The 23944-nt window shown below is 48.9% G+C and overlaps 1 protein-coding gene across 1 annotated transcript in view; it reads left to right on the forward strand.

Annotated features, from left to right (window-relative positions):
* LOC119381033 (23 kDa integral membrane protein) overlaps positions 1–23944 on the forward strand; it is a 69021-nt gene that overhangs the window by 11701 nt on the left and 33376 nt on the right. Inside the window, exons 2-3 of the mRNA XM_037649025.2 lie at positions 13048–13105; positions 13647–13919. Of these exons, the coding sequence (XP_037504953.1) occupies positions 13048–13105; positions 13647–13919 (331 nt within the window). The remainder of the gene's footprint in view (positions 1–13047; positions 13106–13646; positions 13920–23944) is intronic.

Raw genomic sequence — 23944 nt, forward strand, 5'->3', positions numbered from 1 at the left:
ATTATGCCAGATGCCTTTGTAATGGGTTGGGAGCATTTAACAACTCACTCGTTGCGCAATTCGCATTGTGTGACGCCTGGTCTTCTACCACACGTAATGTGGTTCCTTCCCGACATGAAGCCTGTATAGAGTCTTTTTGCAAAGCAGTTTCATGCAACGGCATAGAACTGAGGTAGAATTCTGGGCTCCCACACAGAGGGCCCAGGTTCGAACATCGTTCCATCCCGGATATTTCTTCTTATGAAGTTTTTTTTTTCTTATTTCGCGCGATAGTGATTACGGACACCGGCGGCGGACAACTATGGCGCCAAAAACGGCCCTTGTTGTGATCTCATAACAGATTTCGCTGTAAAAAACGACGCCAGTGCTCGCTGAAATGCCTTCGGAATATCTCATTCAAGTAATTTTCCTCTATGTGACGCCATTTCTTTCCGTTAATTTACCGAAAATTAGGGAGACGATGAGAACGCATAAGAACCATACCCACTTGGGCGCGAAGCGCGAACGGTGAATCGGCGCCGAATGGCCTTGAACAGGCGAGCTTCGTCGGAGTGCGCGACGCGCGTGTTTTAAGTGCGAATGCACTTTATAAGCGACCCTGAATCCGCCGTCCCATAGCAACGGCGCGAGGAAAGGAGAGGAGCGTCTGTAGCAACGGCGCAGCGACGTCACACCCCACGTGACTGCGCGCGCTCCGCCTCCTCACCGCGGTTTGCGCGGGCGCGCGCCGGCTCCGCACCGCTCTTCTCGGTGGCATTGGGTGCAGTGCTTCGCCGCTCCTTCTCTCGCCGTTCGCTCTCTCTCCTCCCTGCGCCCCACTCTCCCGTCCGCTGGCTGGGCGCCTCTCGAAATGTGTGCTCGAGACGCCGCTGTGAAACGCCAACGGCGACCACAAGGCTGAGATTATGGCCGTCAGGTACAATGACAACACAAACAGGTGCTGATGAATGTGTAAATAAATGGTTACGGTACAAATCCTCGCCTCGTCATTAATTTACGCCATTAAAATTACTGCGCCCAGTACTCTCGGCGCAAGAAATGCATTCGCATTTACTCACGATTCCCTTCGGGGAGGTGTTTCTCTCTCCGCTGGCGCACTCGCACGACAAAGGGCGCGTCAGTGCTGTGCCCGATTTCGTGACTTTATTAGAACGCCTGAGCGAGCGCAGTTTCGCCTCCTCAAGAATTCTTGCTCCGTGCGTAAAGGTAGGGGTGAAACTGATGTAGCCCCGATGATGGCAAGGCACTCCTTTTCTGTTGTAGAATAGTTGGCTTCCGCCTTTGATAGCGACGGACTAGCATAGCTGATGATCCTTTCCAGTCCGTCAGTCCTCTGCACAAAAACGGCGCCGAGGCCTACACTGCTTGCGTTGGTGTGTACTTCTGTTTCAGCGTATTTGTCGAAATGCGCAAGTAACGGAGGCATCTGCAGGCGTCGTTTTAGTTCCTGAAATGCTTCCTCCTGCGGCGTTTCCCACTTGCTCTCGACGTCGGTACTGGTAAGGTTAGTGAGTGGCTCGGTGATGCGGGCAAATGTTTTGACGAACCGCCTGTAATAGGCGCACAGGCCTGAGAAATCGACGCACGGCCTTCTTGTCGGCAGGTGACGGAAATGTAGCGATGGCGACTGTCTCCTGCGGATCAGGGCATACTCCAGACTTGCTTATCACGTGGCCCAAGAACAAGAGCTCTTCGTACGTAAAGCGGCACTTTTCTGGCCTCAGGATGAGTCCGGAGCTCTCGATTGCTTGAAGTACAGCTTTGAGGCGCCGTAGGTGTTCGTCGAAGTTTGAAGTGAGCGCAGGAATGCCGCTCAGTCCTTTCAACGTTTCAGTGACACAGTCACGCGTGGTCTACCCTTTGTTTTCGCCTACGTTGACGACTTGTTGGTGGCCAGTAAATCTGTGGAAGAGCATTTACAACGCCATCGTTGTCTTCTACAACGACTATCTGACCAGGGCATCGTCATCAACACCTCGAAAAGCAGGTTTGGTGTCACTAACATGGTCTTTCTGGGACATCATCTGGACACCAGTGGCATCCGCCCAATTTCATAAAAAATCTAAGCAGTCCAGAGCTTCCCTAGGCCCACAACGATCACGAAGCTGCGACAATTCCTCGGCATTGTTAACTTTTACCGCCTATTATTGCGATAGCAATTATATGGACACTCTCGGCTGATTTTTGCCGTCGCCGTCGCCGCCGTCATGCTGCGTATATGTTTAAGTATGTATATATACATCAATATCCCAAAGAAAAATAAACAAGAAAAATGCTTCCGAAGCGCGGAATCGAACCAGCGACCTGTGAAGTCGCAGCGCGGTGCGCTAAGCACTACTCCACAAAGCGTACATCCCTCTGGCAGCTAACGGCGAGCGTTATATACACACCCTTTACCGTTTGCAGTCCTCCGAGACGGAGGCGCTGATAAGTGTTTCTTCATTACCAGCGAGATGGCGCTAGCAGCGCGCGGGCGCACTTAAAGGCGTCGGCCAGCTCTCTCGCTTCTTATATTTGCGCAGCGAGATCCTTGCCCTTCCGCTGTCTGCTCGCGCGGGCGCTCGAACAAACTACTGCAGTGTTCATGATTCTCAGCAGATCGAGCTACGTGGTAGCTCTCACCGCGCGTCGCGTGCGTGTAGCTAAAAGCGTTTCAGATGTCGTGCACGTAACGTACATGTACGTTTCACGTTTGCGTATGAGAAGTCCCTACGTACGTGAAATTAAAACTGTCTATACCTGGCGACAACTTTCTGTGGCAGCACAGCTAAAGCTACGTGGGCGGAGCTTCTGCACATGTGTTATTACGCCAAGTAGTCCGTTCGCGGGCGATTTCGGTTTTGGTTTCGCGAGCGCATAAAACATGTGCGTTTCCACACGAGTATTCATGGCTCATGATGTTATTTGGGAATTTATACAGATAGTTTATTCACAGATGTAGTCGAAATCTACCACATGACTTGATATACATAAGCATGCAGCACAAATACCTGGAATCGTTGCTGAGCTCTTCTGCAAATCAAATTATATAACGCTAATGTGCTAGCGGTCCAAGTCCACGTGCAAAGCGAGCACCATTTAGTATTGTTTACATTTCTTTTTTGGGAAAGCGATATTTTGCATTGCGAAGGAACGCAGGAATCAACTTTATTAAAGCGGTCGGTTTTACTTTTCAAAAAAAAAAAAAAAGAAAGCCACGGCCCAGCAGTAACTGCGCAATCGGAAATCTTACGCAAAGGTAACAAGCCATTTTCTGAATTTCGGTGCACACAGGGTCGACATCGTCGTTTTCCTACATTTGGAGACGCTGTAACTTTCTGGAGACGCTCACGTCATTTTGTCAGGGGACGCGAAGGCATCGAAAGGCAGCAGATATCTTGGCCACGACAAGTCAGGAGCGGGCGTCTCACGTGTGTGATTATACAAACGGGTGAAACGCGTTCCTTACTCCCGTGGTCAAGAATGCTTTTTTTGCAAATTGAAAATCACGCTGTCAGTCGCATAATAGACATGAACGCGTCTGTTGCCGAGGCAAAGCTCTGCATGGGTGATTTTGTCACCGTAAATCGCTCTAATTCAAAACGCCAAAACACCTCCCGCCGTAGACGCCGACGGGCACGGTGTTAGACGCAATCTTCGATGCGACTGTATCAATAACAGTAAGCAACCGAAATACCGACCATGTATGCAACGCATTTTATGAAATGGGCCACTTGTTTTACGTACTGTTTCCAATCGCAGTTTTGCTTTCAAGCGGCTCTTCTTGCTGAAGACTTGAAGGTCACCGTCGTCACTGTCAAGGAAGCTATCGCGATGAGAGACCCACTTGCAATGGTGGTATCACTTGCACACTTCTTTCTCGGTGATAGTATGGGCAAATCAACAAAATAATTCACAACGCACCACTGTCTTCGTTTCATTCTGGTCGATGAACACAGATCACCTAACGAACATGCGCTTATGCTCACTTGCAAGCTTCCATGTGCACCTGTTGCAGCCGAGCGACGCCGTCGTGGTTGAGTGGGGACGGAAAACGTGAAACGGACACCAGAAAACCTGAAAACTCGAAAGAGCGAAAATCGCTAATCCTTTACGGGATTATCATTCGTACTTTCAACGCAAGCAATCTTGAACGTAATACCTATTTCTTTTCTTTTTATGTTTTCTTTTATGCTACGTATTCTACAAAAGCTAGCGTTCGCGGACTACATACAGAAGCGGAGTAAAAAAGTGCGTGGTTCGGTTGCGTAGCCTTCGCTGTGCTGCCACAGAAAGTTGTCGCCAGGTATAGTAGCTGCCGGGTAGTGATGGACGCACGGTAGTCGCAGCGCGTCCATCACGGGCCGCTTTTCTTGCTATCGCATTCATTGCTTCACCCTTGCGGCGAAACTGTGACTTTTTTATCAAGAACTGTGCAGATATAGCGGCGCCTTTGGACCGTCTGCTTACCAGCAAGAACAAGACATCCTTGCTCCCTTGGGACGCCACTGCTGAAGACGCCTTTATCAAGATAAAGGGCGCGCTGGCCAACGCTGTCTTTCTTGCCCATCACGGCATCTCTAGCCCTCATGAGTGACGCGTCTAGCACAGCTGTGGGAGCGGTTCTCCAGCAGCGTGTTGACAACTCATGGCAACCATTAGCCTTTTAACACGAAACTGTTTTATGCCGGGGTCCACCAAGACTTCAGTGACGTATTTCCGTCACGGAAATGACGTCGAAAAAATTTACACGATCAGATGGCAAAGAAAAAATGTTACGTCAACGGGCGTCGAACCCACTACCGCTCGGTCCGCAATAACGGATGCCGGGCAGGCTATCCACTGCGCCACGGTCACAGACTCTGGCGGGTTTACAAACGCGCCTTTTATATCTACCACTCTCCCGGTCGGCGGGGTGGTGTTGCCCTCTGGAAGCGGTAAAGTAAAGCAATTCGTCATTACTGTGGCCTCCGTGATTAGCACGTGCAACGCGTTACACGTCCGTCCCATTCGGCGCGTTTTCAATACAAGTTCAATTTTGTCAATGCCTTAAAGGGGTACTGACACCTTTTTTCGAAGGCGAGTTTACTCTGCCATACAAATCTCCTCTATACACAGATGGCTCTGAGCAAGTGAGAAGCTCAGCAAATGCTGATAAGATATTTTAATTCGATATTAAAGTCAATTTTTACATGGCGCACCTACTGACATCGATACTAGCTTGACGTCAGGCTACAGTACAAATTCTGGTGACATCACGCAGCAGTCTCGCTAGTTGTGATGACGTTAAGTACCAAAACTTCCAAGATGGCCGCTTGTGCGTCACCAAAACTTCCAAAATGGCCGCTTGTGCGTCACCAACGGAGCCACGGTGCGGAGTTGCCGTGGAAACGTCACTATATATTGTGCGAGCACGCGAAGAGAAGCTCATACCCGTGTTGTGACGTCAGGGTACAGTACGAACCTAAACTATATCTTTTAAAAACATACTGTAATTACTTTTTCAGGGCGCACTTGCGCTTAGCCCTACCTTTTCTAGGCTCTTGAGGGCTTGACCATTCATTTGACGCAAAAAAAACGACAACTGAAAATATTAGTGTCAGTACCCCATCAACACACCGCGAGGTGGCGACCTTAGTCCAAGCGTCGTAAATTCGTCGGCCTCGCTCATAGTATCGAGATAATCCAAACCAAAAATACCTCTGCGACGCGCGCTTGCCTCAGCTGGCTGTAATTCCGCGTTCCCCACTCACGCGCTCGCCCCGAGAAAAATCGCGGCCGGGCTACCGGGGCGGCACAACGCGCTTTGCGTTTCCCTCTAGTCCGGCCGTGGTGTTTAATCACATTTTAATATGCCGCGGGATGGCGACCAAGTTCTGCGTCCAATATGCGACGCTGTTCTGGCTATCACACCTCGTTCTGTGAAGACGCTTTCACCGTTAACTACTACAGCTACTACAAGGGTTTGTTTAATCATTTAGCATGGACGTTAGTCGTCGGGATGGAGATGTACCACCAATCATCAAAGTGGGTGCATCTACGTTAAACGATGCTATAGCTGCCAGACATCAATATACATTGTGCAAACTCTCTTATAACAATGTACAGTAAACATTCAGTTATTTCTGCAAGGGCACGCTTTCGTGTTATTCCGATTCCTATGACGAGGGATCAACCACCTTTTGTTCTCCAAGATCAAGAAGGGAGCCGACAGATGGATACACGGAGTCGGATAGGTTTCAAACAGGAGAAGGTGCTTCAGAACAGGCTGGCCGACGTTTCGATAGGGGGCCTATCTTTGTCAAAGGCGACTTGTCATCCCTGGCGTGTAAGTTTTAAGGGGTTAGTGATGACGTCATGTCCAGCGGTGGCGCGTCCGTTGCTGTTGGTAATTTCTGCCTGGAAAGAGAGAAACTCGAAAGCAGAGGAGTGTAGCCCTTGCCACATTTCAAGAAAGTTTGCAACCACGTTCGGGTCTGCCATGTAAGAGTTAAAGGGAGCTGCAAAGAAAGAAAAATAATAAAAAAAGAAAAAATGGGGGGGGGGTGCAACAAAGCGAGCGGGCGAGTGCAGCCATCACAAAGAGCTGCAGAAGGTGACAAGCAACATTTGACAAGCAACAATACCTAGATTATACTAGCCATCACCCGAAACATTGTAAACAGGGCATTTTCAGGAGCCAAGCAATAAGGTTACGCCGCATATGCGTAGAAGATGAGGATTACGTAAACGAACTTACTACCCTAAAAGAAACACTAGCAAACAGAAGCCATCCAAACGCGTTCCTTCATAAGGCTTACACGGACGCACTAAGACTAGATCGCGCTGAGACACTCAAACCACGCCCTAAAACCACAACAACAACAACGCCTCTTCTCACTACAAAATTTTCTAACGCACTTCCGAACATAACCATCCTCACAAAATACTATCCGATTCTAACAACCAACCAGAAACTTAAAAAAATCTTCTCTGTACCGCCTAAGGTTGCCTACAGACGCAGCGCCAATTTTAAAGATATGCTCGTGCATGCAAAACTCGCAACAAGAACTACACTAACATCTGCACCCTGTGGGCGTCCAAGATGTTCTACGTGCAAACATATACAGCCAGCCACCAACGTAAAAAGCGCAGCATCCGATTACCTTCACAAGGTAACATCGAACTTCACGTGCACCTCAAACAACCTGATCTACTGCATTGAATGTGCCACCTGTAAAAAACAGTACATAGGCGAAACTGGACAACCAATTCATGTAAGGCTGAACGGCCACCGCGCAGACAGAAAGCACAACTTACCAAAAGCAGTAGCCAGCCACTTCAATCAAGAAGACCACAATTTCGATCAAGCCAAACTTTACATTCTACAAACAAATTTCCGGTCACCACCTGAGAGGAAATACATGGAATCGTGTTTTATACACAAATTTCAGTCCCTACACCCATCAGGAATAAATCTAGCACGTGGTAGTTTGGAATCACTAAAAGCCATAGCATGATTTCTATAATATTAAGAGACATAAAGTACGCTCAGCTTTCAAAAAACCTTAACCTATTCGCAAAATAAAATCCCGACCAGCTCCCATAATACACTATGAACATTCTTTTTTAATATCCCATAATCTTGCATGTATAAATGTGCACATATATATGTATATATTATACTCTTAAGATGTTTTCATTTTCTAGTGACTCCGAACCACGGTTCCCTTTCCCCTTTCCGCGCTCTTAAGACCGCGTATGCCAAGCATTGTCACAGCCCTCGCCTTCTCATGAAGTTCTACGTTTCTTATTCCGATTGTTCCCCCCGGCCGCCCCTCCTTTTTTTGTTTTTTTTTTTTCTCTTAGTTCACGGCCGCCCAATTTTTGAAGCCACCGACGACACTGGATGCATATGCCAGCCAATTACTTCACCCATTAAGCACGAGCTTTTCAGGCAACCCTTTCAATATCACTTAAAGTAGACAGGTGGAATTTTAAACGTACGCCGCCCTGCTTTTTTTCCGCCTGTAGTTGCCTTCCCCATCACCTTCTGCAGCTCTTTGTGATGGCTGCGCTCGCCCTCTCGCTTTGTTGCACCCCCCCCTTTTTTTTCTTTCTTTCTTTTTCTTTCTTTGCAGCTCGCTTTAACTCTTACATGGCAGACCCGAACGTGGTTGCAAACTTTCTTGAAATGTGGCAAGGGCTACACTCCTCTGCATTCGAGTTTCTCTCTTTCCAGGCAGAAATTACCAACATAAAGCCCCTATGGGGCGAACACACAGCGGGCGAACACACAGCACATGGCACGTTGGAGCGTTCAACATGGCGCCGAGAGGCGAAGGAAACAAAATTCCGAGAAAGAGGGCGCGCGCTACCACGTGACCGCAGACGCCTTATCAGAGGCGTGGAGAGAAGGAAGCGGCGTAGATCAAGAGAAAGCTGTACTTTTCCGAAGGTATAGGGGCTTTATACCAACAGCAACAGACGCGCCACCGCTGGACATGACGTCATCACTAACCCCTTAAAACTAACACGCCAGGGATGACAAGGCGCCTTTGACAAAGATAGGTCCCCTATCGAAACGTCGGCCAGCCTGTTCTGAGGCACTTTCTCCTGTTTGAAACCTATCCCACTTTTTTTCTCCAAGACACCCCAACACAAGTTTTTTACAGCACCTTTGGTCGAGAGTTACTTGGAATTTACCTCGGGCCCTTTCCGGTACTGCTGAAACGCGAGTCGACATATATCGTGGATGCTCACGGCAAGCCTGACACCATCGCGCTGGAGCGCCTGAAGCCAGCCTACTGTGAGACGACTCCCACAGTCGCTTGGCTCAATCCACTTTCACATGTCTGCGTTCCCGTCGGTGCGGACACAACTTCAATCCGCAGGGTTTCCTGGCAGCGCTGATTTCGTTCGCAGGCCATGCTGCTCTAGAGAGCAGCATGGCCTGCGAACTAGGGGCAGGAGCTATGTAGTGCCACCGACATCGACGGGATTGCACGGTGAAGGAAGAAGAGGTCGGGCGTGACCTCGAGCGGCGCGGCAGCAAGGCTGGCGCGAGGGGCGCAGAAAATAAAGAAAAAGTTAGTTGGTTTTAGGCTCCGGCGCTAGAAGGACGTGTAGAGTCGTTTTCTTGTGTGTGCTCCACAGAGGCAAACACAAAGACGTCGTCCAAGTACACGAGGAAAGCCTGCCATTTCATGCCAGCCAGTACTGTATGACAGGTTGGAAAGTCGCAGGTGCTGAGCAAAGACCAAAGGGCATCACCTTGAACTCAAACAGGCCGTGTGGTGTTATGAAGGCAGTCTTTTCTCGGTCTCTCTCGTCGGCTTCGATTTGCCAGTAGCCGGTCTTGAGGTCCATCGACGAAAAGTACTTTGCGTTGTGTAATCGATCTCGCGCGTCGTGTCTCCAGTGAAGAGGATACTCCTTCTTGATGACTTTGTAGAGGCGACGATAATCGACGCAAAATCGTAGAGTCCCAGACTTCTTTACTAACACCACGGGAGACGCCCACGGACTCTTGGATGGCTGGATGGTGTCGTCGTGTAGCATTTCGTCGACCTGCTTCTTTACGGTCTCGCGTCCTCGTGTCGAAACTCGATGCAGGATTTGATGGATTGGTCGGGCACTTTCTTTTGTTATAATGTGCTGTTTAGCGACTGGATTCTGTCAGATCCTTGACGACGATGAGAAGCAGTTCCTGAATTGCAGAAGCAGGGCTTTGAGGTGGTCTTGCTTGTGCTTCGCAAGGCTCGGATTGACGTCGAAATCTGGCTGGGGACCTTGATTCGTCGAAGCAGGTTTTGTAGCATCGAAGAGTTCCAAAGCACTGCTGGCGTCCACGAAATCATTCATGTAAGCGACCGTCGTACCAATGTTGAGGTGCCTGTACTCGTAGCTCAAGTTAGTCAGCACTACATTTGCTTCGCCATCAAGCAGCTCGGCCATGCCTCTTGCGACGCAAATCTGACGGTTCAGAAGCATGTTCTGATCGCCCTCGATGACGCCTTCAAGGTCTGCGTGTTCTTTGGTATAGACGGAAATGATGATGCTGGAGAGAGGCGCAACGGTGGCCTGCACTTCTATCACGTAAGGTGTGGTGACCAATTTTCTTATCCGGCGGCATGGCATTGTCCGCAGAAAGCGTTACCGATTGGGATTGTAGGTGAATGCCTGCTGATTTAGGAAATCCATGCGTAGGATGAGGCCCTTTGAACAATGCTGCAGGGCCACAAAGCTCGCCGGATAAGTCTGGGCGTCAATCGTGACGCTTGTCGTGCAGATTCCAGTTGGTGTTATTAGATGGCCTCCAGCTGTGGGGATTTCGGGGTTTTCCCAAGTGGTCTGTACGTTTTTCAGCTTGGCGGCGAGCGGGCCACTCACGACGGAGTAGTCGGCTCCGGTGTCGACCAGTACGGTGACGCTGTGGCCATCAAAAAGCACGTCAAGATCAGTGGTTCGCCGTCTTGCGTTATGGTTAAATCGCGGCGTCGGGTCACGGCTAGGTCGGCTTGTCCCGTTGCTTCTACGTCGCGTCGACAGGTCTTCAGGCCGTGAGGTTTCGTCGTGAGGGCTCTGTCCGGTTTGCGTTGTTTTCTTAGAGTATCATCGAGGCGTTGTCGTCGTCGGCGGAGGATTTTTGGTAGTTCGTCGTATAGCAACCGCACCTCCATCGGTTGCTGCCCTTAGTTTTCCGGATACGGGCTAGGTGACCGGCCCCGGGTTGGGCCAGTGTATTGTTGGCGTTGGAGAGTGATGTAGCGGCCTGGCGACAGCGATCGGGAAGGTCCTTGGGGGGTCCATTGCGCTGCTGCGAGATAGTCGGCGATGTCACGTGGTCATTCACCTCGTTCTGGACCGTTGATGGCGAATCCACGCAGGCCCATGTCTTGGTAGCGGCTGCGGCGGTACGTGTGGCCGGCTTCTCCGCAGCGGTAGCAGAGCGGACAGTGGTCGGGGGTGCGCCAGATGGCGGTCTTTCTTGGAGCGTAGCGCTGACCGACAGGTGGGCGGTATGGCGTCGGCGGTGGCGGCTGGCGACGGAACTGCGGTGGTGCAGCGTCCTGACGCCGGTGAAGAGGAGCGTTGCGGCGCACTGCAGCGCCGTAACTCATGCCTCGTGGCTCAGGCTGCACTAGTTCAGGTGCTCCCAGGGATCGCTGTATTTCCTGGGGTAAGAGGACAGCAATCGAGTCTACTTGAGGCTCTGATGACGGCAACACTTTCCGGAGCTTCTCCCGCACGATCACTCTGATCGTGTCTTGCAGGTCGTCGGATTGCAGCGCTTGAACCTCCCCGTAGGTCGTCGTGGGAATTAGGCGGTTGTATTGCCTCGTACGCGTTTCAAGCGCCTTTTCGATCGATGTGGCCTCCGAGACGAATTCCACGACCTTCTTAGGTGGATTACGAACAAGGCCAAACATTTACTGCTTGACTCCTCGCATTAGGAAGCAGATCTTCTCCTCGGACATAGCGGGGTCAGCATGGCGAAGCAGGCGGACCACTTCTCCAGTGTACATGCCGAGTTTCGGCTCTTTCCTTCCGGACGACGCTCGTGAAGGTGTCCAGGAAAGCGGCGCGAAAAAGGTCCCAGGTCGTGAGTGTGGCCTCTCGGTTCTCGAACCATGTTCAAGCGGCGTCTTCGAAGGTGAAATACACGTGCGGTAGCTTGTTGTTATCAGTCCAGTTGTTGAAAAGAGCGACGCGGTCGTACCTTTCAGACCAACTTACTGGGTCTTCGAGCGGGGACCCGCGGAAGGTAGGTGGCTCCCTTGGTTGATGTAGCAGCACAGGTGCAGGCGCCATGGGTGCTTTCGCCGTCGGTGATGTGGTAGTCACGGTCGGAGTCTTCCCGGTCTTTTCGGGCAGAGGCCCATACTACGGTGGCAGACTTTGCTGCCTGCGACTAGCTCGCTGGCCGTGGTTGGCATCGATGTCTTCTCCGCGTCGTGAACTGGGTTCACGACTTGACGGGGGCGTCCAGAACATGGACGAACAGCACCTCCACCAGATGTCACGGGGGTCGACGGTGGCGAAGGAGGCAGTCGGCGTGTCCAAGATGAAACTCTTTATTTGGCCGAACTTGTGGCCGGGAAACGGAAAGTCAAACTACAAGTAATACACACTGTGCACTGATAGGGGCGAACAGAGCGTCGGCCGTCGATAACCTGGCAAGCGGTAAAGCGTGTCGGCTTTCATACGTGTGCTATCGAACATTCCAGCATTATCGCTGATGGCAGCGTAATCTCTCGAAAAAACTAGACTATTTGTGTCCTGCGTGCAATGTTAATAGAATGAGCTAAAACATTCGTGAAGGGTCTGAAACATCGCGGCGCGGTCTGCGCGGAGCGTTGCAGTCATTGCGTGTGAAGCCCGAATAGATCAAAATAACACGCGTGGCAATATATAGAGGCACATATACAAACGCACTTATGAGCATACATATAGTACGCTGAACCTTACCCCCCCCCTTTTCGCCCCCCTCCGAAAAAAAATTTCTGGCTCCACTACTGATCGCTTCCCGTAAGGCTTACGAATTTGACCAAAAAACACGATTGATCCCGTTGTCTTAGGAATCGTTGTAAAGCGAAAGTGAACCGTGTCTTCGCAGACGTAGTTGATTGTTTGTTGTTTTATTGATATACGAGAGCTTGCGCAAAGTCTATTGGTGTTTGATAGTAATAGCGCCATTTGACGTTGATACACCCACATTGACGCCCAGTAGCATGCGGGGATACTAGCGAGCATTTCTCCTTTTCATTTTCACTTTTTAGTGCATTCATGCTCCGCTAGGTGACACCGCAATCACAGCTTGTGCACGTAAACGCTATTCTGCTATACGAAAAGGCTCTGTCCGCAACGAACGTTTGCGGCACGGTAACGCTGTTCCCTTAACCCCCGCTACCACGCTAACGCTGAACTAAACTTGTCTATTGTCTCCGCGTCGTCGTCATACCCAACTGAGTGCCTTGAGAATAATTTGATTTTTTTTTTTTTGCAGAAGATGTGTATTTTAACGCACGTAAGAGCTGCTTAAAAGGAACATCGAGTTTGAGTCAAGTGTGTTTTTGTTTTCTTCAGTATCACCTGCGGTGCCAATAAGTGGGCCCTGCTGGTCACCTTCAATCTCGTATTCTGGGTAAGCTGCCTCCCTCCTTATTTCTCTGAGTTCCGGGTCAAACAAATTGTTGGCCACGAGAATGACGCCGAAAAGACAGTGTCAAAACAATGTGGTGCGGTACAGGCAAGCACTCGACCACTCGCCGAAGGGATCGTTCAATCGCGGAAAGCTTGTAAAACGGGGCATACTGTAAGAGTTTCTTTGCTCACGGAGATGAGTTTCCTTGCTTAGACCAGCGTAACAACCTCCCATCACCTCGCATGATGGCTGTTCTCTAGGGACCTCGCCTTGCTAGGCCTTGCCTGGTATGCCATCGTAAACATCGTTGGTGTCGGAAGCGCCGTACTTTGCTACGGGCCAAAAGCTGGGGAGCTGAAGCAGGAAACGTAATCATGGCGTCGTCGGTAGCCACAGCTCGAGAAGTCCGGGTTTAGCGGAGCGAGAAATACTTTGGAGAGTGGACTGAAGTGCGGCGTTAAAAAGCAGTGGGACAGCGGGACTGAAACAGTGTTAGGCTACAAGAAGGCACCGGTTTTTCAGGGCAAATCTTACTGTGCAGCTCTCGGGCCTGGCGCTCATGGGACTGGGTGCGTTTCTGCTGATGGACGAGCAACGTTCGACGCTGCTGCCGCTCTTCCGAGCGCAGCCGGTACAGTACCTGCTCATAGCGCTCGTCGGCTGCGGCGTGCTGGTGCTCTTGGTCGGCTTCTTCGGCTGCTGCGGTGCCGTTAAGGAAAGCAAGTGCCTGCTGGGGGCATACTTGGCCTTCCTCTTCCTCGTGCTGGCCTGCGAGCTGGCCATCGGCATACTCGCGCTCATCTTCCAGCACAAGGTACGTGTGTACTTTCCTCAACCTCCAACGTCACTACACCGCAGTGGGCAACCAGAGGACAGTTGGGGTCCTGACAGGAAACATCTCGTGACAACCCAGATTGCAAAAATCCAGCGCTGGGACAGCCAGTGTAAAAAAAAAAAACGCCGCGGCAACAAGCTAAACTTTGCATCGCGCGAGCACATACATTCGATTCTTTCCGCATCGCCCCAGTAAACCATGAATGTCCATTAGATATCCATAGAATGCTAGTCTCGGGATATTCAGTACATCTTCTGGATATCTACATTTCTCCACATGACATTTCACGGATGTACTATAGATCATCTAAAATGCACCCGGATTACGCTCTCAGTACGTTGTATGGATATTAAAGCTGGATGTTCTGTACATTTAAAAGATGTTTTTCGAATAGGCAGCACACAAAAGGGCAACAAATGCGCACACATAAAAGACGCAAACACAAGCGCTGACAGCGCTTGTGTTTGAGTCTTATGTGTGCGTATTTGTTGCCCTTTTGTGCGCTGCCTATTCGAAAATCATGGCTCACCAACTAGCCCATCAGTAAATATTAAAAGATGTTCATTCCTTAAACTCGCATCCACATGACGTCTAGCGGCTTGTGAGGTGCACTAATTATGGCTCTCAAAAACGAACGCTCGACAGACTGTAGGCCACAATACTTTTCGCTCACTTGAGTGCTCTCTTATGTACTGTTGTAACCTGAAAGTAACTGTTGCGAATCACTATTTTGTAAACTTTCGTATTTATGATTTTGGAAGTAGGTGTAGGTGTCTCGGCATAAAAGAGCAGTTGTATTGTACTGCCTTCTATGGAGAGCACGCTGCATACCTCACATTGTTCCTTTTAGGTGTATAGCACATAACACATCTGATAACACATCAAATGTGCAATACCCTTCTCAGGCTATTGCAATGTTTTGTTACACACAATGAGTACAATGCATTGCCCTGAAAGATTACTGCACATACAATCATAAGAGTGTTTCAATACTGGCGAAACGCCAAGAGAATGAAGTGAGTCGAAAGCAACAAGGCAGTATCACATAAGTTTATATGAGCAAAGCAATGCTGTAAGCCATAAGAGTACTCTCAACGTGTGAGAACACAGGCTAAATGTCTCGAGAACGCAGATACACTCAAAAGAAATGAGGCGGTATGATAAAAGTGAACTGTGCACCAGCTGAAGACTAAAACCGAAACTGTCTGCCAGCAGTCCCAGCATAAGTCCATAAAAAACAGAAACTGTCCACCAGCAGTCCCAACATAAGTCCAGAAAAAACAAACTGTCTGCCAGCAGTCCCAACGTAAGTTCAGACAGGCTCCTCGGCCGAATTAGTGTGGTCTTGTCGGTCGCAGGAGGGGCTACTTGATATGCTCAGTCCGATCGCTGTGTGCCTGGATTCAAGTAGAAAGGAAGGTAAAAAAAAATAAAGCCGGTACAGTAAAGGACTCGAGAGTTCATGAAACTGCTTGATCCAGAGAAACTTGTCGCATTGCTCTTTCTATTTTATGCCTTAAAGTGGCTCTCTTGCAAAACACATCAATGGAGCCCCAATTCTATGACTTTGAGAGGGCACCCAAAACTATCGTAAATTGAAAAAGTATTAAGATACGCAGAGACTGTCAGTCTTTCCCCCAAAAAATGTGACATGAAGGCGCACTGCTTCAAGAAAAGTAGATTAAATTATTTAAAAAAAACATGACAGCTAAGTAATTAACTGGAGGAGGTGAAAGTTAATTATTATCCAATGTAATAGGTCTTTTCTCCAGGATAAGAGTCAGGGCATTAACTGCAGTGAAGAGTCAAGTACAAAGCTGAAACCTGCTACAAACGGCCTTCCATCAAGGGTGTCAAGTATGGTGTCATCATCATTAAATGGTGACGGAGAACATTTCTTGCAAGCTTGAGAACATTCATACTGGACACGACTAAGCCTTGTGTGTGATGCATTAGTTCCCAATGAGGTGCAAACAATGAAGCGCTGCTTTTATTAAAACTGCTAACATGAAAGGAAAGGTGTGTTATGCACTAAATACGGCTACAAACGCTGTATTATATATATATATAAGACAGACGATTACTTTTAGGGCTCGTTTTCTCTGCGAGACCATATATATATATATATATATATATCCAGGCTTCCAAATACTAGCTTGCACACAACCTCGATGAGGTCTGTGTAGATTGTTTAGGTAACAGCCTTTGAATAAGCATGTGATCAAGCAGTATTCAGGAGTGGATTAAGGAACTGGATCACTGACTGCAATGAACTGCAAGAGAATTTCCCCATTCTATGAAGGCAAACTGTACTTTCCCCCTTTTCTAATTTTCAATATAGGAGCTAATCAGTTCACCTAGCCGGTATCACTACCTTACAGGGGCCCCGCAACACTTTTTGAGCATGGTCAGAAAGCGCCGCCAATAGATAGTCGAGGCTCCCGAGAACACACAAGCCAAATATTATAGCGCAGCATGAGCCCTGGATTGTACAATAAATTCTCAAAGTCACCTAAACATTGCTCCCTCTTCTCTCGACAAATGATGTGTTAGTCCACAAATCATAGCGTGTTTGTGCACAGTTCCGCCATTGGCTGATTTGAGCATGGCGCTTATTCCAACTAAGCTTTGGCATGCTGGGGAAAGAGACAACAAGCAAGCGCACACAGCTAAACAAATAAAAACAGAACTACAGCTGCGACATACCACGAAAAACAACGCTAACAAATGCACAGTACTACAAAAGGACACGCTGAACTAAGCTTATCATGGCTACTCTGGCAGCTACAAACCATTACACCAAGGAAACGAAGCAGAAGTAATGATGTCGATTTCACCGAGGCATGCACGGCGATACAGAACTGTGCGTTTAGGAAAACGCGACTGCGAAAATAAACAAAAACCTTTATTCACGCATTACACAACGGCCTTATTCACTAAAGTAAACCATAAGAGAACGTACCTTTGCTGGCCAATGGCACACTGCCGGGGCGGACAGGGTTCTTGTTGTACGCGACACAGCACCCAGCAGTGGTCTACGTCCACGCCAGACGACACGGTATGAACTATGGGTTTAGGAAAACGCGACTGCGAAAAGAAACAAAAACCTTCATTCACGCATTATACAACGGCCTTATTCACTAAAGGAAAGCATAAGAGAACGTATGTACGTACCTTTGCTGGCCAATGGCCCACTGCCGAGGCGACCGGAGTTCAGAAACTCTTCTACCGTTCTTGTTGCACGCGACACAGCCAGAGAACATCCACCACACAACACCCAACAGCGGTCAACGTAAGTACACATACGTCAAATAAAAAGCGGCGGACAAACGTCGCTGCTGGCAGCGTTGGCCCTGGCAGGACCAAACCTCAAGACCAAACCAGAGACCAAACGACCAAACCACGACTGGTCCAAACATGTGCGCAATGTGCGTACATGTGCGAAAGAAAACGTGATGGCGATGGCGGTGATGGGGACGACGTCGACGCGTGTCACAACCATGGTCACAACTCAGGGAAAGATTATGTACAAATTCATGCTTTATATTGCCGCTAATTTTAATTTAAAAGTAACTGTACTAAGTTTTTACAAAAGTAATGATTTTTTGTACAAATCATGGCGGCCATGACGTATTTTGCGTTGCAAACGGAAGTAAGCATAGCCTTTGAGACTTAAAATGTAGGCTTCAAGATGTGGGCCGGGATCAACAAATATCACTCTCCCGTTAGAACGGGCGTCCGTGGATGGCCACATAACATCACAAAAATAACACAAATAAAATGCACCGATGGTACAGTGTGCACAACTCATACCGTACCGAGAGACACGGCGCCTTGCGGCGCAGAGAGCATGGCCTCCGAGATTGGCAGGCGCGTGCACCGCCGGTTAATGTCGGAGGCCACGCAGAAAGGAAAACCAAAAAGGGACGGAAAAAAAAAACCGCGAGCCGCTTGGAGGTGGGGGAACACGCAGCGCAGCGCGCGCCTTTGGCAGCGTTGAGGAGCAGACGACAGCGGTGTTTTCCTCAGCAAACGTCCAATTTATTCCGTTCTTTTTCTTTCTCTTTTGTTGCATCCGTTTCTGCGAGCTAACGCGAGGAATCAATGCCAGACTTCAGTGGATGCGCCGATCTAGTGTCGTGGAAACATTCGTTGATTATTTCTAATCCCTTGAAGGTCGGTGTTTTGTGAAAAATAAGCACAAATGTGCACCGTCTGTCGCTGACGTCCAAAATGCGTCCATCGTTCACACAGCGTACATGTGCATTGTACGTCCGTTACAATAAGCCTTTGTATATCTTTTAGCCGTCCACATTGCGCAAAGCGAAAATTGGACATCTTTCAGACGCAAAAAGACATTTTCTTTCGTCCTAGATGTTTGGATTATATCCGCTACGTACCATGGACATTCGTGGTTCACTGGGGCCCGCCCCGGAAATTGCGGTCTGCCGAAGAGCTGAAGCGATACTCTAGAGCGTACGCATTTGGGATCACGTACGCAGGCCGTCCGTGAACAAGACAGCCTGCGCTCCATAAATGAGCTGCCACTAACGGAGCTTTGCGCAGTGCCTTCAACAATCCGACAATCGCGGCGATCGCGTATCTCGCACATCCGATCAGTTTGAGACATGAGGCGGTCAGTGTAAAATAAGCTTCTTTATCGCGCCTTTCGGCCTCTCTTTCAGCTCTGGCCTGAGTTACGTGTAGCACAGTTTTTGTTTGAGCTAGCTTGTCGTGATGGGACATACTGCAGGGCATAATTACTACGGCGCGAAAAAAGACAAAGCCGGAGATGAAATGAGCAGCGAAAGGATTTCTGTTTGACATCGTTCCAGTTTTGCTTAAACCGAGTCCGTGGAGAGCGAACAGAAAACTGTTATCATCGTGATCCGGAGCACTTCGATCTATGCGCCGGCACAGGTCGCCGTCCGAGACATTCCGCGTAAAGGGCGATCATTGTTATGGGATCTTCATTTTATTTACAAATACCTCGTAAGCTTTACGTAGGTGCGAGTATTATGTGAAACGGACTAGACAATATCTTTACAGCGAAAGCTGCCGTGAGATCACAACAACCGATTTTCGTGGCGTAGTTGTCCGCAACCGCCGCCAGGGGTGTAACCAGGAGGGGGTCCCAAAATTTTCAATTTCGCATGTGTATATATACACGCGCATTGAAACGCGCGCACGAACATACATAGAGTATGTTTGAAATCCCCCCCCCCCCTCCCGAATAAAATTTCTGGCCACGCGCCTAGTAACCGCTATCGCGCACAATGAGAAAAAGACCCAAGGATCGAGCGGGATTTTAACCCAGGCCCTCTTCCTGGCAGCCGAGTATTTTACCACAAATGCAAGCCGGCTTTCAGTCGAAGTAACCGACTGTAATCGAAGGTTTAGAAGTAGAGGCCGTCTGTAATGAGCGCATTCCAATTCGAGGTGAAGAAGCCACGAAGAAGCTGGATTGATCACGCGAGCCCTTTGTCTAAAAGGAGAAACACTGTTTCATTACTTGTAGGTTCTGACTACTGCTGGCGTTTTGTGACAGGCAGCGTGAGAAGTATGTGCAATCGATGGAAGGATGTCAAAGCTGTGCACTATAAACTAGGATGGACTGTGCAAGGACCACTCCCTTTCTCAGGAAAAATCATTCACTTCTCAACCGCTGTAGTACATCGAACCTGCAACGAAAATGGTACTGTTGCAGATGCTCTCACGCAACTTTAGTATCTGGAAAGTATTGGTGCGACAGATGAAGAATAAAGCATCTCAGCTAGCGAACTGGGTCTCCAAGGATTCGAGAGAGATGTAACTGGAAGCGACGGACGCTATCAAGTTCGACTTGCTTGGAAGAAGACGGTAGAACTGGAAGACAAATTCTCTGTAACCACTAAACGCCTTGGAAGTCTGATGCGCAAGATTATCAACGACCACGGCCTTTTGGAAAAGTATGACAAGACCATTCGTGTATATCTGCTGTATCAGGGCAACAGACGGGTGGCTGACACATCGATCCCCGCATCTCTTGGTATGGAACGCTTCGATTAGTTCACGAGTGGTTCTATCACGATGCCTAGATAGAACAGTTGCGTCAACGAGAAAGGGTGAACAGCCGCACGTTGTGCAGTGCTGCGCCAAGTGGGCACCTTCCTTTGACGCCACCGCTCTTTTGTGCTCCTGTAAACGAATATTTAAGCACCGGCCAGTCTGGCCCACGTATACACAGCCACATGATAGCGGTAACATGTACACGACGCAGGTTGCACATTCGACAAAAGGCGAGCTGTGTTTGACAAGACACATCTTATTTTCTAGGCACTTGGCTTTGGCTGCTATCTTTCTGTCTATTTTGCTACATACATTGCTAAGTTTAATTGGAGCCGAAAAAGCCGCCTTGCCATCGAAACGATTGGCCACATTTTTTAACCCGTGGGACATTTTATGTATGTACGGAATACCATCGGGTTTTGATGTGTGCACCTCTCCATTTACTTTTTCTTGTGGTCTCCAGTAAGATTTCACGGTCTTTAATAACTTCTGGGCTACCTTGAGCATGGTCGTCTGAGGAGGACCATATAACCTTTGTAGTTGATTGCTGAAACTGGAGGGTAACTTGTCTGGGCAAGATTTAGCGCTGCGCGTAAACATGACAGGGCAATCCCAATTTTCACAACCTTTGAATGTCCTAAATTAAAGTTTAGTATTGACTTCTTCGAGCGTGGAAATTACGACCAGCACGCATGGTTATCTTCAGAGATTAGCCTTAAATGTAAAAACTGTAGTTCTTTTTCTTTCAGTAGCTCTACTGTAAATTTTAGCCCGCGGCCATACTCCTTAAACAGTCTCAAAACATCGGAAACATTGCATTCCAAACAACCAGACCTCACGACCACTAGGAAATCGTCTACAAACCTAACTTTCTTGGTTGCCACCGCTCCTAAATTTTCATTTATCTGTCTGTCAATCCTAGCAAGAAGTATGCTGCTAAGGACGGAGGCAATTTTAGAGCCAATACACACTCCTGTTTTTTGTAGGTAGAATTTTCCTTTCCACTCCACAAAGGTGGATTTTAAGTAAACCGACAAACGTTCCAAAAAGGTGCTGACCGACGAACCACAGGAGTTGCGAAACTTGATCTCGTCATTATCTTCAGTTATGCATAACTTAACACTTTTCAAAAGGTTATTGAAAGGCATTGAATAGTACAGGTCTTCTACATCAATGCTGAACAACTAGCAAGCGCCTGGATTAGACAGTTAAGTAACTTACGAGTTGATCAGAGTTTGGGATGCTAAACAGGTCACACACCAACAGATACTGTAGATGCGTTTGCAGAAAGTTCGAGACCTCTCGCTGCCAGGTGCTTCTTTCTGTCACAACTGCACGGAAAAGAATCCCGGGCTATGTTTTTTGCCACGAAGAAAATCTGCAAATTAGGGCTTTCAGACTTTTTTACTGCTGTTGCAAGTTTTTCCAAGTTGTGCTCGTGCAGCAGTGCCAGTGCTCGCTTTTTTACTTTTTGAGGCTTGAGGTCCACTTGATCGAAGTTCTTCGTGATGGCTTCCAACGCTTTTAACACGAAAGTGTTTTATGCCAGTGTCCACCACGGCTCCACTGACGTATTTCCGTCACTGATACGACGTTGTAAAATATAAAGACTGACAGCTGGCACAAAAAATCAGAAGAAAAAGCTCCGTCACCGGGAGTCGAACTCACGACCCTTTGCTCCGCAGCGCGGGGTGCGAAACGATTCGGCCACAGACGGCACGTTCCTGGCCATCCTAACGGCGAGCTATTTATATACACCATTTGCCGGTGGCGGTACTCAGAGATCGGTGGTATATCAGCGTGTTTCTGTCATCACTAGCAAGATGGCGCGAAGGGCTCGAAGAGAGCGCTTTAAAGGTTGTCGCCCCACGTCGTTGAGCGCGCGCCTGTTGCGCGCGCCTCCGTTGAGCGCGCGCAACAGGGCGTGGTCGCTAGTGCGCGGGCTTATTTCGTGATGGCGGTAGTTTGTACGTCTTGTGCTCTCCCCGCAAGCTTGCGTTGGGAGCACGAAGGTCACTTCGCTTACTGCAGCGGCCGCTTTTGCGAAAGGAGCCCGCTGCTCACAAAGTAACAACTGTGACAGTTCGCGCTCACCCTGTATATGTTCGTTCCGTGCGCCCTTTCTACTTGAGCAGCGCGTTGCAAGTTTCGAGCTGCTTGCCGTTCTTCACGTGACATTACAATTTGTTGCTGTAGCATTCAGTTTTTCGCGCTTGGGGTGAAAGAATGCACAAGAAACGCTGAACTAAGTCTGTGAGGACACGTTTCACTTTCGTGTTATGCCGATTCCTATGACAGAGGCGGAATCACTGCGGAATCAGGGCATCGACGAAGCCTGTATAAACATAATTGAAGAAATCTACAGCCAATCCACAGCCACTATAGTCCTCCATAAAGAAAGCGACAGAATCCCAACAAAGAAGGGCGTACGGCAGGGAGACACGATCTCTCCAATGCGATTCACCGCGTGTTTACAGGAGGTTTCCAGGGCCCTAGATTGGGAAGAATTAGGGATAAGAGTTAATGGAGAGTATCTCAGTAACCTGCGATTTGCTGATGACATTGCATTGATGAGTAACGCAGGAGACGAATTACAGCTCATCATTACTGAACTGGATACGGAAAGTAGAAGAGTAGGTCTGAAAATTAATATGCATAAAACTAAAGTAATGTGAAACAATCTTGGCAGAGAACAGTGCTTTGCGATAGGTGGCGAGACACTGGAAGTTGTAAAGGAGTACGTCTACTTAGGACAGGTAGTAACCGCGGAGCCGAACCATGAGAGTGAAATAACTAGAAGAATAAGGATGGGATGGGGCTCATTCGGCAAGCATTATCAAATCATGAATGGTAGTCTACCACTATCCCTCAAGAGGAAGGTATATAACAGCTGCATCTTACCGGTACTTACCTACGGAGCAGAAACCTGGAGACTTACAAAGAGGGTTCAACTTAAATTCAGGACGACGCAGCGAGCGATGGAAAGGAAAATGATAGGTGTAACCTTAAAAGACAGGGTAACCTTATATAGAGCAGAGTGGGTCAGGGAACAAACGGGGGTTAAGGATATCATAGTTGAAATCAAGAAGAAATGGATATGGGCCGGGCACGTAGCACGTCGGCATTAAAGGTTACTGACTGGATCCCAAGAGATGGCAAACACGTGAGGGGAATACAGAAAATAAGGTGGGTAGATGAGATTAAGAAGTTTGTAGGTATAACTTGGCAGCAGAAAGCGCAGGACCGGGTTGATTGGCGGAACATGGGAGAGGCCTTTGCCCTGCAGTGGTCGTAGACAGGCTGATAATGATGATGATGACAGAGGCACGGCCGCTACATAAAAAAACAGGTGCGGCCTGTTGTGTAGCGTCGCCCTCAATGGGAGAGCGCGGCTCGGCTGAGTTGACAGTTGCGGCCGCTGTTTTGGGTGAGGGCGCCACCACAACAAAGCAGACGCCGGTTCGTGTTACAATGTGGTCACCTCAGGATTTATGCGTGTCCGTGTGCTTTTTCTTGTGCTTTCTCGTGTCTTTCTTGTGTGTGAACGCGTATGTGGGCAGCTTGTCTCATGTTTCCTGCGCCTGAGTATGGTTTTTCGGTGCGCGTCTGTGTGGCAGACAGTTTTTTCTGGAGGTGTTATGCCGCGAAGCTGTTGTGTGCCGCGTTGCAACTCGAACGCGTGAAAAGACGCTACTGTGAAGTACCACGTATTCCCGTGCGATCTACTGTGTCGGGAAGAGTATTATTCGTAATAGAGGAGTTCTTTTTGTCACAAACGAGGGCTAAAACAGGCGCGCGCCGCCGCATCCTGACGACAGCATCAAGTCGCTGCGCCGGCAGTTTCCCTTTAACGGGCGCGCGCAACCAAAAAAAGGAACAAGCATCAAAAGGCGCCTAGGGCGTGCCCTTGCCCTCTCCACCGAAGACGACGTCGCGACAGCCTAACCAGCCTAACG

This window comes from Rhipicephalus sanguineus, chromosome 2 (genome assembly GCF_013339695.2).
Source record: "Rhipicephalus sanguineus isolate Rsan-2018 chromosome 2, BIME_Rsan_1.4, whole genome shotgun sequence".
NCBI classification, from domain to species: domain Eukaryota; kingdom Metazoa; phylum Arthropoda; class Arachnida; order Ixodida; family Ixodidae; genus Rhipicephalus; species Rhipicephalus sanguineus.